The 19,256-nt window shown below is 34.4% G+C and overlaps 2 protein-coding genes across 2 annotated transcripts; both read right to left on the bottom strand.

Moving 5' to 3' along the window:
* Positions 1-328: 328 nt before the first annotated feature.
* LOC133882935 (uncharacterized) lies at positions 329-4,401 on the bottom strand. The gene is made up of 3 exons (XM_062322174.1): positions 3,405-4,401; positions 2,664-3,229; positions 329-477 (listed from the first exon to the last, which is right to left on the bottom strand). Exons 1-3 carry the CDS (start codon positions 4,321-4,323, stop codon positions 430-432), a joined length of 1,533 nt encoding a protein of 510 aa, XP_062178158.1. The 5' UTR covers positions 4,324-4,401; the 3' UTR covers positions 329-429.
* Positions 4,402-13,950: 9,549 nt separating this feature from the next.
* On the bottom strand, positions 13,951-17,910 carry LOC133881247 (ankyrin repeat-containing protein ITN1-like). The gene is made up of 4 exons (XM_062320177.1): positions 17,153-17,910; positions 16,419-16,981; positions 15,391-15,588; positions 13,951-14,217 (listed from the first exon to the last, which is right to left on the bottom strand). Exons 1-4 carry the CDS (start codon positions 17,868-17,870, stop codon positions 13,951-13,953), a joined length of 1,746 nt encoding a protein of 581 aa, XP_062176161.1. The 5' UTR covers positions 17,871-17,910.
* Between the last annotated feature and the right edge of the window lie 1,346 nt (positions 17,911-19,256).

Genomic DNA, 19,256 nt, shown 5'->3' with positions numbered 1-19,256 from the left:
CGGTCATAACTATTACAACTGAATTTTTCTTTCATAAAAACTCATGAACATGTCCTAAGGTCAAGCAGTAAAAACGTTTGAAACGGTTGAAAACAAATCATGTTTGTAACAATACAATATGTTTTAGCAAACAGTACATCAAATATCAATATTATGTAATATGTATCATCAATTCGTAACATGCGAAATTAAGTAACAAGAAAACTCATTCAGACAACACTTGTCACTAATTAATATATATATGATGACAAATGCTTTGAAAGCAACACTTTTTTTTTTTTTTTTTTTTTTTTTTTTTTTTTTTTTTTTTCTGAAGTACAGAGCCTGGGTGTGAGCCTTCTCCACTTTCCATGAATCCTCCCGGCATGGTAATACATGCTGCAACGCTATCAATTGGGCTCTAGCTGTATTCCGTAAATAAGATAACTCCTACTTGTCTTCGTAAGTTATTACTCGTAGAGGTGGTTGATTCTTCTCCTGTGTAATATTTATACCGATATTATTAGGGATTTTTTATTCAAATAGGGATTTAACATGATTTTTTTTTTTATTTTTTATTTTTAAAAATGGGTGTTAAATCTATCATATATGTAACTATGATCAAATTAAAACGCTCAAATTGTTTAAAGACAGAATTGGAATTTAAAACAAGAAAGAGAAAAATTTTGTTGCGTGTTATGGAAAGAAAAAGGAAAAGGAAGAAAAAAAAAAATCATATTTTTTTTCTTATTTAAACACTTTTTCAATATGAAAGTCAAAATAAATAATGGCATTATTTATTTATGGCCAGAGTTTTCCTCCAACCTAGTCTATAAAAAAATGTCATATGTTCCTTTTTATATGAGAACCACATGCTTCTTTCAATTGCAAGGAATAAAGTTGTCAGAAATTTTATAAAAGTGCATTTGCTCTTCCAACTTTTTCCCTACAATTAAAAAAGCATGTATTTTTCACATGCAAAGAAACGCATGACATTTTGATAGACTGAATTAAAGAAAGCTTTTCCAACCTAGTTTGGAGGAAAAATTTGTCCTTTTAAATCTGTTAGTGGTGGGAGTGGCATATATATGAAAATATATATGTTGGGTTAACTCGTATTTGAGAAAAATTTTGAGGTTTCGAAAAGTAAAAGAGGCTTTTTCAAAGTTTTTTTTTAAATAGATTCTTTAAATTTTCAAATTGCAAACAAAATGGTGCATTGTCAAAAAATCCCATGATTTTAAAAGATAAATCACAATTTTGAAGGCCGAATCATGATGTTATAATTTTTTTTTTTTTTTTTTTTTTTTTTTTTTTTTTTTTTTTTTAAATCGCACATTTTGAAACCGCTAAACCAAATGGACAAAAAATTTAATAAAAAGACAAACATCCCATATTTAAAATGAGACAAATATTTAAAAATATTTCTGACATTTACTAATGTTTATTTGATTAAGATCACTAAATAAAAAAATTATATATATATATATATATTTCCAAAAGAAATTACAAACGATAACAAGAAGCTAGTACAAGAAACGGAAAATAAATACAGGCTTAACAACTTGCAAACCCAAGCTAGACAAACAACATGCAAGAACCTTCAGACACGGAAAGGGAGCCAAAGAGTTTGAAGCCCAATAGAATTGGGTGAAGCAGAAAGCAAACATGCAAAGAGAACAACAATACATGTAGAAAAACAGAATAAAGACCAGGAAAAAAACTCTAAGCCCGAAAATTAGCAACACCAAAAGTGGAGGTGGAGGGGACGAGGAGGAACGTGAGATCCACGCACTGTTGCAAGAGAACCAACAAGTTGAGCGGGAGGTGGTGACGGGGAACAGGGAGGCTAGAGACAACGTCAGAGAGGTGCGTTAATTAGCGGGGCTGTCAGAGAGAGGCAGATCGAGCTTCAAGGAAGCCAAAACCGAGACCCATGATAGATCCAAATGGAGGAGGCGGAAGGGCGTTGGTGAAGGGGTTGAGGCTGCAAGTTCTGGAGGATAAATCGCACACAAGGCGATGGATAATACCTCATAAGAGATTGAGAAAACTATAGGAAAAACTACCAAGGAAAGGGAAAGCATAATGAGAAAAGGAAGAGGAATAATAGAGGAGGAGGACCCCTTGTTCTTCTCTCTTTCTCAAGCTGTGTCTCTTCTTGGCCGTGAGAGAAAAAAGTTTCTAACCCTAGTAGAGTGTTTTTTGCCCATTTAACTTTTAGAGATTTTAAAATACATTAGAACTTGTTTAACAATACAATTGATTTTAATTTTTCACGTATAATATGTCTATATCAACTTAATTAGATATTAGTTTCTTCTTAATTCATAAACAACTAAAATTTAATTTGTGTAAGAAAAAGGAGAAAATTAATAATCAATATAAGTTCAACTTTCTTAGTTTGCCCCTAAAAGATGATAGTTATGTGTGCTTAATCAATAAATGAATTTGAACTATCTTTCTGAGAAAGCATTATAGATGAGTGATTGGATTCAGTAATTTTAGATTTTTTTTTTCTTCATATTTTTAGATGTATTTGAAGACTTAATACTAAATTTAGAAAGAGAAAAAGGAGAGTGATTAGGAGAGAGGAAGAGAGAGGCAATAGGGTGGCCCCACCTGAAGACCTGAAAAACGGATAAATAAATTTTTTTCAAATGCAAGATAAAATTATGTGTTACCTCTTTTCTTCTGAAAATTGGCAAATTATATAAAGCACCTTCGAACGCTGTGAGGTTTTTTTTGTTGAAAGCCATCTTGTCCAGTCGAGGGTAACAAAAAAAATGCTCAGCTGGCCAACGTTCTTTCAAATAGTAATGAAGAGGTGTATCCCCATCGGCATTCTTCTCATTCAAAAGGTTGTCGAGACATGAATTTTCTCTGATAATATCAATGATCCTCTCTAAACGTTTGTTCTTTTCCCTTGGCATAAAATGATAGTCGGGGACGGGGAAAATGATAGCAAAATGGAGTACATTCCAACCTTTGTTATCAACCAGTTCGCAACAATCTGGACAACTTGATACAATGCTCTTCACTATATCATCATTACCCCGTTGAATTGCAATATGAAGAGCTGTCCTACCGTTTTTGTCTTTCATGTATGCTACATATTTATCATCATTCAACAACAGCGTTACTAAGGCTGAATGGCCCAAGTATGCAGCCAAGTGAAGCGGAGTCCAATCCTTATCGTCAACTGTTCTACTTATACCTTCAACTTGTTTCAGAATTCTTGTGGTCATATCTACAATAATTAAAATAATTTGTTTGTTAAGTATAATGATCATTTTCATTTATTTGATGAATTTTTTCTTTTTATCAAAATTATTATAAACCTTGAAAAAAATTAAACCTGCATTAGTCATTACTAAATTAACCATGCATGCATGTAGAACATTGAGAAAATAAATAGAAAGTACCTTCATATTTATCACCCCATATTACAGCAGCATGCAAAGCCGTCCTACCAAGGGGGCCGCCGCTGCCATGCATTGGTGATTTGCATTCGTCTAAAATTTTAATCATCACGTCTTCAAATCCTCTCTCGGCAGCTATGTAAAGAGGAGTCTCACCAACATCATTAGCAGAATATGAAAATTTTGGGTCTGTTTCAATCAACAATGTTACAACCTTAAGGTGACGAAAACGTACAGCCTCGTGTAAAGCCGTGTCTTTTTCTTTGTTAGTCATCCTAAGCATTTCCTTTATGGGTTCAATCCCTCCTTCAAGGTCTTGATGGGGAGTTTGGGCACAAGATTTGATTAGAACTTTCACTATGTCATCACGCCCATACCTTGCCGCAATGTGCAATGGAGTTTCACCTTTGACATTGGCTTGCCATAACAATGGTGAACACATTTCAAGAATTTCTTCCACAAAGTTGGTTGTTGATTCCGATCTTGTATTGAGGGTTGTTGTTGATTCTGATTTTGCAATAGGTGTTCTTGATTCGAATTGGGAATTGAGGGCTGTGATGTAAATATGGAGGATTGTGTTTTTATTTGCAGTTAGTAGGAGGGCAAGAGAATAATGATCGGCAATATTTTTGAAGACCTCGATTTTGCCTTTTGTTGCAGCATTGTAGGAATCACGATCCATGAAAGTAATGCTCTGGTTTTGCTCGGGCTTATTAGCATTAACAAATACCTGAGATTCAGACAAACTGGAGGGATCCATGAAAGTAATGCTGATCTGGTTTTCCTCGGGCTTATTAGCATTAACAGATACCTGAGATTCAGACAAACTGGAGGGATCCATGAAAGTAATGCTGATCTGGTTTTGCTCGGGCTTATTAGCATTAACAGATTCCTGAGATTCAGACAAACGGGAGGGATCCATCTTTTTATGACTCCTATAAATATCTCTTCACACAATATGGTCTTTGGGTTAATAGTTTTTACGCCTTGCCGTATATCTTTGATCTGCACTTCAGGAATATCATGAATTACGCATTCATAAGGTCACAGGGAACTCAAAACAACAATCCAAGGTACTGTTCATCTAATTCCAATTCCACTTGGTCAAAATGTTCCAGGTGTAGCACCTACTCCAAATGGTACTGTTAGCTTACTCATGACAACTCGTGATGACACAAAGTATGCATATTAGGAGCCTTTGGCATACTTGAATGAAAAATATAACTGAAAAGAACATAATAATATTGAAAGCCCAACACCACCACCGATAGTTAATTCCAAAGAGCATTGAGATTAGCTTTTTGAAATCTCATTTTATTTCCTACGTTTAAGAAAAACTCCTAAAAACCCTACTTGAATTAGACTTTTTTTTTTTTTTTAACATATTCACACAAGAGGGGGGAGATGAGATTTGAACTAGTGACCTCCGCTTTATGAGGCTTGGTCTCCAGCCGATTGAGCTATCATTTGAGGATTTCCCTTGTTGTTCCATAAACTAAGGGAACACAAAATTGTACCTTACATCTAGGGAAGCAAAAGTAGTTCCCTTACCATTATTTTAATATAAAAAAAACTTTATATTTCCTCTCTCATTGTCTAGCATTTATTTGAAACAATATTTTAATAATTTCTCTTTCATCTCTTTTTTTTTTTAGCATTTAATTTAAGAGGAATGCTAGAACTCCTTCTAATGTTCTTCTTGTGTCCATTTGGAAGGACATAAATGTAATAAAAAAAATTAAAAAATTGCATCCATATCATCTAGAAGGACATAGATGTAATTTTTTTATTACATTTATATCCTTTGAGATGGACACCAGAAGAACACTAGAAGGAACTGTAGTATTTCTCATAATTTAAATAATATTTCAATGATATAGGAAAATGATAAGATAAGTTATTGTGAAGTGCATTTAAATAGTGAATCAAAAAGTGATTTAATTTCTTAAATTGAAGAAAAGTTTAAGAAAAGTTGCTATTGGTTCTCTAAAGGTGAGATATGACGAAATTACCGAGTTGAATCAGCAATGAAAATGGCAGCGATGACAGTCGTAGGTAGCAGCTTCCGTTGCTACTAAGAGAAAGAGAAGAATGTAATGGGAGATGAAGATGAAGAAGAAATGGACAAATATGGATCAGAAGGAAAGAGAAAAAAGAAAAGAAAAGAAAAAGGCCGAGAGTTGGGTTATGAGAGGCAACATTGTTTCCAATTATATTTATAGGCAAAGACCAAGTAATCACTATATAATGACTAGAGCATTAAGATGAACCATGACCGTAAGATGTAAGAGAGTGGTGTACGAAAAGATTATCTACGGGTGCTACGTGGCACGACGTGCAATAATTTGTACCATCAACAAAACACCAAGCTGAAGGAAAGCACCAAACTTCTCTGAAGCAAAGCACCCAGCACCGAGCACCAGACTTCTCTGAAGGAAAGCACCAAACTTCTTTATGTCGCACCAAGCTGAAGGAAAAACTTTATGTCGCACATAAAGAAGCACATAAATAAGCTGAATAATAATTGATCCTTGATTTTTTTTTTTTTTTTTTCCCGTCATCCACTGCTTTATTGATGTCCTCATGCCTCAACCCAACTTAATGAGTTGTCGCATAGCATGGACCACAGAGACAAAGACCAAGTAATAATTCATATGCCAAGAAAAATAAATAACAATTGTAGAAAGTGTTCATATAAAAAATATAACTAAGAGGCCAAATGTAAGGGTATACAAACGGTTATAATCGACGGTTATTGGGTAAAACCGTTAACTGCCTATCGGTTATTTTATTTTATCAACCGCAACTACTAACTGTCTCGGCGAAGGCGGTTATTTTTATAACCGCCAATTAACAGTTATTGCCTTAATAATCGGCGGTTTTAAAACCACTTTTTAGTTTCGGTTTTGAGCCGGGTTTACACCAGTTTTTGTGCAGATTTTATTTTTTTATAAAAAAAATTAATACTTTTTGGACATTTTTCCCGTTGGCACAAAATTAACAAATCTAAATACAAAATTATAAATCCAAAACACAAAGGCACAAACAAATGATTTCTTCGTGCTTTCGCGAGATCGCAGAGAGCTGAGCTACGCGAGCAAGAGGTCAATCCAAAACCCTAGAAAATTTAGCACAGCACGAAGACGAGAAAGTGAAGGAAAGTTTCTATTTATACAGTGTAGAGTTCAAAACCCTAGCTTCTCTAAAGTTCTTAGTCGGGCTGGTCAGAAATAGTTTGGGGGCAGGTTCACCCAAACCAAGCCCAGTATCCAGCCCACTTAGTTATTAGGATAAATTATACTTTTTTTTTTCTCCATAAATCACGTCTTGCGTCAATTTTTTTTTTTTCCTAAAGTCAACTTTAGTTCTATATATATAGTAACTAAATTACTTTTTATGTTAAAAATCTATCTCAAATGTGAAAAAAAAAAAGAAACTTTCAATCTTGGTGTACTATATAATAAACCTTTTTTTAAGCAGGCTGGTTGTTAAAGCATTCCATTTTTGATATGATCTTAAAGCATTCTTAGCAGCTCACGCCAAAATAGCTAAAAATCATTTTTTTTTCTATTCCGGTGAGCCACTTTTTTAATGCATCTCCAACAGCTTCACTATTTTAACTATACACTATCACTATTCTATTTAAATAATACTTTTTTCAGATTTCTTTTAGACAATCATTCTAACAAATAACCCACAACTCAAGAATTGTTCTAAGGAGAAACAGTAACGGGGCTTCTTACTGTCGAGCAACAAAATCAGACATTTGAATTAAAATGAACATATAGCGATAGGCTAGAAAGTTGCCTACCAGCGAAAGCCGAATATATCTTATTTGAAGGATAACTATGAGCCTTCAAATCTGTTGAAATTCCAAAACTTTGGATGAAGGGACTACTATTTCAGAATCGATTTTTGCTTGTTAAAGCAAGGCCATAGGAATCTTGAAAGTAGGAATTGGGAGAAGAAAATGGTACATGAGAGTTGGGAGAAGAAAATGGGAGAAATAAAGGAAAAAAGTGGTGTTGTGTTGTCTGATTTGTGTGAGAAAGAAATGAGAAAAAATAAAAAAATAAAAAAAGAGAGAAGTGACCATTTTACAGTTTTTTTAATGATTTGGTGAGGTTGCTAAGATTGATTTTTGTATGTTTTCACTAAATTGCATCACCCAAAACAAGTCAGGTTTGATTGTCAAATTTTGGGATGTGATTATTGAGTTTTATTTGGTAATCTTTTTGTTGACTGAATTAATTAATTGGAGCAAATTATGGGTGGTGATTTTGTGGGTTGTTCCGATAATCAGCACATTTTAATTAGATTGAGTTATGTAGTTTTGATAATGGAGTAATGCAATTCTTCACCGATATATCTAATCATACTCGGTAGATGTTTAATTATCCTTTTAACTGAACTGGAAATATTACCTGCAAAGTAAATAAGTTCAACACAACCTAACAAATGACAAATTAAAATTCAGTCTGGATGGAGATCGAGCTAAGTTAAAGTGGTGTGCATGGCACAGACTGATAAATACGCCTGAGTTGTTTTGCCACCTCGATCGATTATTAATTCCAGGCCTATCTTCTCCGTTATAACGCATACAACTCTGGCTGAGCTTTGCAAAAGCTAGAAGCTGTTCCTGATCAATTCTTTCTTCCAGTAACACCGGATCTACTATTTCATTCAACCAGTTTTGTTCATCATATGACGTCACCCCCTCTGGCAGAGAGGATGCAGAGTGTCTCCAATGTGGAGTATCCAACTTTAGTCCTGCGAGAAGATCAAGTAGAAATGCACCAAAACTAAACACATCAGTCTTCTCGGTTACAAGGCCTGTAAAGCAATATTCAGGATCAATATAATTTCGATAACCCTTTCTCCAGAGCACAGATATCTTTAATGAAGATTTTAGGGCTTTGCTATTTGATGCAAGTCATATATATATGATTTTTTTTTCGGCAATGCATTATAAAGTTGTCTTGCTCAATGCTCATGTGGTGGTTACTTTGGGAAACAGTGATCTGTCGGTTTGGTGTTTCTCCTGTGATGCATATTTAGATGCTCAAGTGATTCTGCATCTGCGGCCTGTTTATGAGACAGCCTACCTACTGAAATTTGGTGAGGCACCACCGTTTCGGGCGGTTTAATGTTTAAAATTTGTGATAATCAAGCTGAGGATTGGAGGGCTTGTGGTGATGCCGTTGTGGTTTTTTTTTATTGGGGACTTGGCAGTTTCCTTTGTTGCAGAGGAGGTGGTGGAGTTTGAACCGACTGTAGACCAAATATGTAGCAAGCTGGATTAGCTATAAAGCTTAAAATCTGTCTTCTTTTATGTCAAGGGAAAAGTTTTTATCTGAATTGGGTTGGAGAAAATTCTTTAACTCATTCTATTGAACTAATATATGTATTTAGAACATGTGATTCTCATATGTATTTTTAATAGGATTCTTCCTCCAACCTGTACACAAGCCAAGGCTTCTCGAACTCAATTACATGAAAGGTAGGGAAGAAAGGGTCATCTTAGAATGGACCCAATATCTATTATCTTGCCACTTTCCAGTCAGTTGATTTCACTCGCCAGCTCCTTCTTGGCGATTACAAGAAATTCTCTGTTTTGGTTGCTTCTAGTTCAAAAAAGAAAAGCGGACTATGCAATAAGGCAAAATGGGGTCACCCTAGCTCATTGATGAAAATTTTCCAACGTAGATTATGTCAAAAGACAAACCGGGTCTTGTTGGTGAAGGTTTATTAGTAAGAATTAGTAGTTTTGCTGAATTTGCTGTTCAGTTGATGTTATAAGAGCAACGAGTCAGTAAAAGTAATGTTTCAAAAAAACCTTGAAGCTTCAGATTCTCCTCAGGGTGATAAGGGAGGAGGCTTGTTAACCATACAATTAACCGTTGTAACCTTCTATTATGTTTCCACCTTTTCATTTGTCTTCACAATAGCCTGCTGAGGGACTTGACAAGTAATTTCAAATTCTCCCTTATGGCCTCATCACCGTGAAATCCCCGAATATCAGAGCGCTTATATTCTGCAATGGTGGGAGGATGGAAAAGAGGAGACCAATTGAGTGGAAAAAAGAAGAAGAAAAAAGCTCATGACTTGTAATCAGCAAAAGATTGTAGGCATTTTGCCAATTAGCATCTCACATCAACGTTCTTCCAGGCCAAAGCCAGAGTTTGAATGGATTTCTGGATGATTTCAGTGTTCTCAGGGGTCATGAGGGAGGGAGGGAGGGAGTTCACCTCAATTCCTCAGAGGCTTCCATGAGGCTTCTGGTTAATTTCTCAACTTCCCGTAGCACACCACCATCATGAGCTTCAGCCGGTGCTTTAATCTTTGTAAGCAATGGGTTTGCGTCTTCAATAACAGAGAAAACACGTTGAGTCGGTGAGTAGCTATGGGCAACGGCAATGTCCGCCGCTTCACATCCGAGACGGGTGAATACTTGATTTCCCTTCATCTTTTGGCGATTGCACACGATCAGACCTTCTTCGGCACATTCAGGGTCCAGCGGTCCTGCTATACTGAAGGCGTCGGAATTGGATCTCCCGGTGTAATATCAATTAATGTTTACATGAGAAGACCCGATCGGTTCACCTCAATGACTGAATTTCGAATTTAGGAATATTATGATAAACTACTATTTATCCCATAAGCCTAAGCAGATAGAAAGTGAATTAATCATTTAATTAAGGGGAAACTTCACTTAATCTTCCTGAACGTCTATCACTTTTGCAATTTCTTCCCAAAGTTCAAAAACTTTCAATTTAGTGTATCAAAATTTTATTTTTTTTTGCAATTTCACTACTCCCGTTAGGGTTTGGGGTTAGGTCAAACAGTCAAAGGGTAAAATAACCATTATACCCTTGTAAAATTATAAAATTACCCTTAAATTATAATTAATTTGGTTTTAAAAAAATAAGGGTATTTTGAAACTTCTTACCCTTCTGTTAGAATTTAATGGGAAATCCTAACAGATGGGTGAGATTGTAATTTTTTTTAAAGTTCAATACACTAAATTAAGAGTTTTTAAACTTCGGAGATGAAGGGTTGCAAAAGTGATGAAACTCTTCGCGTGTGGGTTCAAACTCTTCCTTAAAAAGAGTTTGGGTTCAAACTCTTCCTTTAATTAATATTCTTACACTATTCTTCGCGTGTGGGTTCAAACTCTTCCTTAAAAAGTGATGTCCGATACGTGGAATATTTAACTGAAATAGGGTTGATTGAGGAGTTAGGGTTCAAACTCATAACCTCTAGCTTTAATACCACAAATAATTTCATAATGAGATGGAAAACTAAAGAGAAAAAGTGAAAGAAAAATTGAAAATGGAGACAAAGGATTTTTTGGTTGTTCAATTAGACACCTAGATTTACTTCTAGGTAATTGCCTAAGGTCTACATCATTGATATATTTTACATTTTAAATATATATAAGGAGATTTGGAGTAGATGAAGATAATAAAAATACGGTAATCGAATTCTATTGAATTGATTATAATCAACTAACTATGAAAAATATATAAACCCTATGTTATTACACATACAAAATTTCAATGATACCCTCTAAACGAAAGTAGGGAGCTCATTTGATAGCAAAATGGAGTACATTCCAACCTCTGTTATCAATCAGTTCTCAACCGGTTCACAACAATTTGGACACCTTGATACAATGAGAGACACTATATTATCATTACCACGTTGAGCTGCAATATGAATAAACTGTCTTTCCTTCGTGTCTTTCATGTATGCATGCCAACGAACATGAAAAAGAAAAAAAAAAAGAAAAGAAGAAGAAGAAGAAGAAGCTAGCAATGGTACGTATACATTGAGGAGTTTTATTTACTTCTCGGATATGGTAAGTTTTAATTTGTTTAGTGTAGACACTCAATTATAGATATATAGAAAGCAAATGGTGGAAATAATTAGGGAGAATTGTTAGATCCCATGACCCTTTTCTGCAATATTTGATGATGATCATAATCTGAATTCACCCACCTTAACACAGAAAAAACATTCCATAGAATTGCAAAAAGTTTCGCATTGTTGCTTGCATTTAGAGGCGGCGGTACCTTCAGCTGTGCAATTGGTCAAGCACTTTTTGTCGCAACGCTGGTCCACTTTCCATCTAATGGCTTCTCCGACCACGAAATGAAGGGCCCAAGTCGCATTACACCACTTTCTAAAAATCCAAGACTTTTTTTTTTTTTTTTTTTTTTTTTTTTTTTTTTTTTAATGTAAAAGTGAAAAGAAAATACAAATCTTGTAGACAAATTGATTGTAGTATGTACGTACTTTTCCATTGTATTATTTTCTTCATGCATAATGATGAAAAATCATTTGTGTCTCAATAAGAATTAAGTTAGATTACTTAGGCCATGTTTGGATGTCTTGTACTTTCTAGTCTCTCATATTCTAGTGCTTCTCATGCGAGTTTGACTAAATAATGGATATCAATGTGACGTCCCACATCGTTTGGGAATGGAGATGTACTTATATATATAAAGTAATACATATTTTTTGACACAATGCGTTTTAAAGCCGTGATGATCATGAACCTATCAGAACTGCAGTTAAGCGTGCTTATACAAGAGTAGTATCAGGGATGAGTGATCTCCTGAGAAGTTTGGTTTAGGAGAACCAAAAGCAGACAAAATTGTGTCATTGAGGGTGAGCCATTACAAATGGTATCAGAGTCATTGTCTAGCTTGAGATGGGGGGAGCGTGCACAAGTCTATGAGGGTCGCCAAGAATGGAGTGATCCTATGAGGATCGCCAGTGGAGACGCTGGGTCCCAACATGGGGTGGTTGTGACATCCCACGTTGTCTGGGAATGAGGATGTGCTTATATGTATAAACGCACATTTCTTGACACAACGCGTTTTAAAGCCGTAATGGTCATGAACATATCAGAACTCCACAGTTAAGCATATTTATGCGAGAGTAGTACCAATTAAGTGATCTCCTAGGAAGTCTGATTTAGGGGAACTAAAAGCGGACAATATTGTGTCATTGGGAGTGGGTCGTTACAAATAGTAATGCCGCAGGCAAAAGTGCTAGTCAAATCTGCGCTATCACCTAAAAAGGGCTAGTCAATTTCAAGCTTCCCCAGAATCCCTTATAAAGTTTAATTTTACATATTAATTAGGTAATGTGAGACTTAGTACTCATGGCTATCTCTTATAAACCACTCACTCTATGTGAGCTATTTATCTCTTCCCAATATGGGACTGGGGTGTTAAAAACTCACCCCTTCCCTGAAGTTCTCGTTAGGCAACATCATACGGTGCTCCAGTACCCCATGACTTGGTGTTACTAGGTGGTTCTGATACCATTTGTAATGACCAAGGAAAAAGTGTTAGCCAAATCTGCGCTATCACCCCAAAATGATTAGTCAATTTAAAGTTCCCTAAAATCCCTTATGAAGTTCAGTTTCACTTAGTAACTAAGCAATGTGAGATTTAGCACTCATGACTATCTCTTATAAACCACCCACTCTATGTGAATTATTTATCTCTTTCCAATATGGGACCGAGGTGTTACAACTAAGTTCATAAACTAGTATATATATGATTAGATTATATATATATATATATATATTCAGGTTATTAGCGGCGACTTTGTCGACGCTAATGGTTTATTAAAATATATATTTTTAATTTATTTTTAGGGTATTAGCGTCAACTGGGTCGACGCTAATGGATTATTCAAAATATATTTTAATTTATTTTTTTATGTTTAACTCATTAGTGTCTACAATAGTTGACGCTGACGAGACCATTAGCATCGACGTATGTGTCGACCGCATATATCATCATCAGTGTTGACCTCTATGTCGACGCTAAAGATAGACCTATTAGCGTCGACATATGATATCTGTGCTACAATCTTTAGTGTCGACCATATATATCATTAGCGTCAACATATGTCGACGATGGTGAGTCATCATCAGCGTCGACCTCTAAGTTGATGCTGATGATTAGTTGATGATCATCATCGTCAGAGCTTTCGGGTCAACCTATTAGCATCAACGTGCTGACACTAATAGTAAATAGCGTCGACTTTGAGACTTTTAGCATCCACCAATTGTCGATGCTAATGAACAACTTTTTTGTAGTGAATTTTACATTAAAACCTCAAAATATTTTAAAGACTAAGAAATGAATGGCATGTAAAAACGGTCGTCAAGAATCAATGGCTTGTAAGAGTTATAAATTAGTAACGTTCATAACTATTACAACTGAATTTTTCTTTCATAAAAACTCATGAACATGCCCTAAGGCCAAGCAGTAAAAACGTTTGAAACGGTTGAAAACAAATCATGTTGTTAACAATACAACATGTCTTAGCAAACAGTACATCAAATATCAATATAATGTAATATGTATCATCAATTCGTAACATGTGAAATTAAGTAACAAGAAAACTCATTCAGACAACACTTGTCACTAATTAATATATATGATTATGAGATATCACATTTGTGTGGGCCCCACACCATTATGAGTGGGGGTTGTGAGGGAGTTGTGATGGGGTTGTAGTTTTATCATTTTCCGATGACAAATGCTTTGAAAGTAGCACTTTTTCTTAGAAGTGCAGAGCCTGGGTGTGAGCCTTCTCCGCTTCCCATGAATCCCCCAGGCATGGTAATACATGCTGCAAAGGTCACAGTTGTAATGAGTGCAGCCACTACCAAATGGGCTCCAGCTGTCTCCCGCAAATAAGATGACACCTCCTTGTTCACTGGTATTGTGGGTTTGTCTTTTATTACTCGTAGAGGTGCTCGATGCTTTGCAAGCCGAAATTCCTTCCCCTGTGTAATATTTATATCGATATTATTAGGGATTTTTTTTTTTTTTTAATTTCAAATAGGAATTTAACATTTTTTTTTTTTAAAAAAAAAAAAACAGTGTACATATCCCTGCGCGCAATGTAAAAATTATAAGAACAGTTATACGAAAAAAAATCTGTCATATATGTAACTATGATCAAATTAAAACGCTTAAATCGTTTAAAGTTAGAATTGGAATTAATTTAAAACAAGAAAGAGAAATTTTTTGCTACGTGTTATGGAAAGAAAAAGGAAAAGGGAAGGAAAAAATCATTTTTTTTTATTTAAATACTTTTTCAATATGAAAGTGAAAATGTATAATGGCATTATTTATTTATGGCCAAAGTTTTCCTCCAAACTAGGTTGGAGGAACTTTCTCCAACATAGTCTATAAAAAATGTTGTATGTCCCTTTTCATATGAGAACCACATGCTTCTTTTAATTGCAAGGAATAAAATTGTAAGAAATTTTATTAAAGTCCTCAAGAGGTGGCTCAATTGGCTGGAGATCACGCCTCATGAAGTGGAGGTCATTAGTTTGAATTCCCCCTCCTCCCTCTTTGTATTTCTCACATGCAAAGAGACACATGACATTTTGATAGACTGAATTGAAGGATATTTCTCCAACCTAGTTTGGAGGAAAAATTTATCCTCTTAAATTTGTTAGTGGTGGGAGCGGCATCTGAAAATATATATGTTGTGTTAACTCGAATTTGAGAAAAATTTTGAGGTTTCGAAAAGTGACAGAGGCTTTTTCAAAGTTTTTTTTTAAATAGATTCTTTTAGTTTTCAAATTGCAAACAAAATGGTGCATTGTCAAAAAACAGCATGATTTTAAAAGATAAATTACAATTTTGAATGCCGAATCATGATTTTATAAAATATATATATAAAAAAAAAATTAAATCACACATTTTGAAACCGCTAAACCAAAAGGGCACAAAATTTAATAAAAAGACAAACATCCCATATTTAAAATGAGACAAATATTTAAAGTATTTTTGACATTTACTAATGTTTATTTAATTAAGATAGCTATATATATATATATACTTCCAAAAGAAATTACAAACGATAGCAACAACTACAAGAAACGAAAAATAAATATAGGCTTAACAACTTGAAAACCCAAGCTAGACAAACAACATGCAAGAACCTTCCGACACGGAAAGGGAACCATAAAGGCTAAAGTCACTTGTGAAGGCAGGGACTGAAAGTCGCGGCGCACTGTGATGGGTAAAACCATCGACAGTAAAAGAACCTCTAAAGACTCAAATCTAGACCAGTTTCCAAGGAAACAGAGTAGACTAAGAGTCGGAACAACAGAAGAGGGATCTTCTTCAAAACAAAGAGTCTGAAACACAATAGAATTGTGTTAAGCAGAAAGCAAAAGCGCAAAGAGAACAACAATACACATAGAAAAACAGCACAAAGACCAGGAAAAAAACTCCAAGGGGTTGAGGCTGTGAGTTCTAGAGGAGATTGGATAAATCGCACACAAGGCAATGGATAATACCTCATAAAAGATTGAGAAAACTATAGGGAAAACTACCAAGGAGAGGAAAAGCATAATGAGAAAAGGAAGAGGAATAAGAGAGGAGGAGGACCCCTCGTTATTCTCTCCTCCTCAAGCTGTGTCTCTTCTTGGCGGAGAGAGAAAAAAGTTTTTAACCCTAGCAGAGCATTTTTAGCCCGTTTAACTTTTAGAGATTTTAAAATCCATTAGAACTTGTTTAACAATACACTTGATTTTAATTTTTCATGTATAATATTTCTATATCAACTTAATTGGATATTAGTTTCTTCTTAATTCATAAACAACTAATTAAAATTTAATTTGTGTAAGAAAAAGAAGAAAATTAACAATCAATATAAGTTCAACTTTCTTAGTTTGCCCCCAAAAGATTATAGTTATATGTGCTTAATCAATAAATGAATTTGAACTATCTTTCTGAGAAAGCATTATAGATGAGTGATTTGATTCAGTAATTTTAGATTTTTTTTTTCTTCATATTTTAGATGTATTTGAATACTTAATACTAAATTTAGAAAGAGAAAAAGGAGTGATTAGGAGAGAGGAAGAGAGAGGCAATAGGGTGGCCCCACCTGAAGACCTGAAAAACGGATAAATAAAGAATGATGGAAATAATTTTTTTTCAAATGCAAGATAAAATTATGTGTTACCTCTTTTGTCCAGAAAAATCGAAAATAATCTGAAGTACGATCGAACGCGGTGAGGTTTTCTTTGTTGAAAGCCATCTTGTCGAGTCGAGGGTGACCAAAAAAATTCTCAGCTGACCAACTTTTTTTCAAATAGTAATGAAGAGGTGCATTCCCATCGTCATTCTTCTCATTCAAAAGACTGTCGAGACATGAATTTTCTTTAATAATTTCAATGATCCTCTCTAAACGATTGTTCTTTACTCTTGAAAGATGCAATTTGTAGATGGGGCAAATGATAGCAAAATGGAGTACATTCCAACCTTTGTTATCAACCAGTTCGCAACAATCTGGACAACTAGATACAATGCACTCTACTATATCATCATTACCTCGTTGAGTTGCAATATGAAGAGCTGTCATACCCTTTTTGTCTTTCATGTATGCTACATATTTATCATCATCCAACAACAGCGTTACTAAGGCTGAATGGCCCAAGTATGCAGCCAAGTGAAGCGGAGTCCAACCCTTATCGTCAACTTTTCTACTTATACCTTCAACTTTTTTCAGAATTCTTGTGGTCATATCTACAATAATTAAAATAATTTGTTTGTTAAGTATAATGATCCTTTTCATATATTTGATGAATTTATTATTTTTATCAAACTTATTATAAACCTTCAAAAAAATTAAACCTGCATTACTCATTACTAAATTAACCATGCATGTAGAACATTGAGAAAATAAATAGAAAGTACCTTTATCACCCCGTGTTACGGCAGCATGCAAAGCCGTCCTACCAAGGGGGCCGCCGCCGCCATGAATTGGTGATTTGCATTTGTCTAAAATTTCGATCACCACATCTTTAAACCCTCTCTCGGCAGCTATGTAAAGTGGAGTCTCACCAACATCATTAGCAGAATATGAAAAATATTCGTCTGTTTCAATCAACAATGTTACAACCTTAAGGTGACGAAAACGTACAGCCTCGTGCAAAGCCGTGTCTTTTTCTTTGTTTGTCATCTTGAGCATTTCCTTTACTAGTTCAATCCCACGTTCAAGGTCTTGATGGGAAGTTTTGGCACATTCGATTAGAACTTTCACTATGTCATAATGCCCATACCTTGCCGCAATGTGCAATGGAGTTTCACCTTTAACATTGGCTTGACATAACAATGGTGAACACATTTCAAGAATTTCTTTCACAAAGTTGGTTGTTGATTCCGATCTTCCAATAGGTATTCTTGATTCGAATTGGGAATTGAGGGCTGTGATGTAAATATGGATGATTGTGTTTTTATTTGCGGTTAGTAGGTGGTCAAGAGACTTATGATCGGAGATATTTTTGAAGACCTTGATTTTGCCTTTTGTTGCAGCATTGTAGGAATTACGATCCATGAAAGTAATGCTCTGGTTTTGCTCGGGCTTATTAGCATTAACAAATACTTGAGATTTAGACGAACTGGAGGGATCCATCTTTTTATGACTCCTATAAATATCTCTTCACACAATATGGTCTTTGGGGTTAATAGTTTTTACACCTCGCCGTATTTCTTTGATCTGCACTTCAAGAATATCATGAATTACGCATTCATAAGGTCATGTGGAACTCAAAACAACAATCCAAGGAATTGTAAAATGGAAAAGTGCATGAAAATTAGCATATCATTTCCTTGTTGTAAAGGTAGACGGTCAAATCACCGATTATCACAAAAACTTAAATTGATAGTAAATAATTTATTTAATCATTTAATTAATATTTCAACATTCATTGTCACATGTGAACTTAAACTCTCACTTTATTTAATTAATAGTGGGCTCAAACTCTACATGAATAAGTGAAGCAAAACATGTAAAATATTTTAATTGAAATTGGAGGTGGGTAACAGAAACAAATTTCGAACTTTAGACCTTTTGTTCTAATAACATGTTAAATCATATCAAATATCCTCAAAGGTTAAACAGAGAAAAAATGATTGATTTAATTATTTAATAAATAATCTAAGATAGACATGGCATAGATTGATTAGATGAAAAAATAAAAATAAAAAAATTCTTTGGTTGGTTATAGCTAGGAAACTATAACTATTGTTGATATTAATTAATAACATCGAGTTTGTTCATCTAATTCCAATTGTTCTTGGTCCAAATGTTACAGGTGTAGCACATACTCCAAATACTACCGTTAGCTTACTCATGCAACTCGCGATGATACAAATTATACATATTAGGAGCCTTGGCATACTTGAATGAAAAATATAACTGAAAAGAACATAATAATATAGAAAGCTTAACACCACCGATAGTTAAGGCCACAACCTATTCAAACTAATATCAAACGTACTCCCGGTATCAGCGCACCCAAAAATAATTTTTAAGAGCACTGAGATCAGCTTTTCTAAATCTTATTCTATTTCCTACATGTAAGAAAAACTCCTAAAAAAACCCATTTGAATTAGATTCTCTTGTTATTCCATAAACTAAGGAAACACTAAGGGAACAAAAAATTGTATCCTACATCCTAGGAAGCAAAAGTAGTTCCCTTACCATTATTTTAATATAAAAAAACTTTATATTTCCTCTTTCATTATCTAGCATTTATTTAAAATAATATTTTAATGATTTCTCTTTCATCTCTCTTTTTCTTAGCATTTAATTTAAGAGGAATGCTGAACCTCCTTCTAGTGTTCTTCTGGTATCCATCTAGAAGGACATAAATATAATAAAAAAATTACATCTATGTCATTCTGGATGACATAGATGCAATTTTTTAATTTTTTTTTTATTATATTTATGTCATTCTAGATGGATACTAGAAGCATTTCTCATAATTTAAATAATAATTCAATGATATAGAGAAAT

Source organism: Alnus glutinosa, chromosome 11 (genome assembly GCF_958979055.1).
Source record: "Alnus glutinosa chromosome 11, dhAlnGlut1.1, whole genome shotgun sequence".
Lineage (NCBI taxonomy): Eukaryota > Viridiplantae > Streptophyta > Magnoliopsida > Fagales > Betulaceae > Alnus > Alnus glutinosa.
This window is presented reverse-complemented; position numbering and strand designations above follow the sequence as displayed.

Excerpts from the sequence above, each read along its gene's own strand:
- LOC133882935 (XM_062322174.1), bottom strand. The coding sequence starts at position 4,323 with ATGGATCCCTCCCGTTTGTCTGAATCTCAGGAATCTGTTAATGCTAAT. Across the intron at positions 3,230-3,404 it reads ATGGGGTGATAAATATGAAG|ATATGACCACAAGAATTCTG; the intron begins GTACTTTCTATT and ends TAATTATTGTAG. Across the intron at positions 478-2,663 it reads CAATTTTCAGAAGAAAAGAG|GAGAAGAATCAACCACCTCT; the intron begins GTAACACATAAT and ends AATATTACACAG.
- LOC133881247 (XM_062320177.1), bottom strand. The coding sequence starts at position 17,870 with ATGGATCCCTCCAGTTCGTCTAAATCTCAAGTATTTGTTAATGCTAAT. Across the intron at positions 15,589-16,418 it reads GATTTTTCTGGACAAAAGAG|ACTCTTTGTTTTGAAGAAGA; the intron begins GTAACACATAAT and ends ATTGTGTTTCAG. Across the intron at positions 14,218-15,390 it reads TTCCCTTTCCGTGTCGGAAG|GGGAAGGAATTTCGGCTTGC; the intron begins GTTCTTGCATGT and ends AATATTACACAG.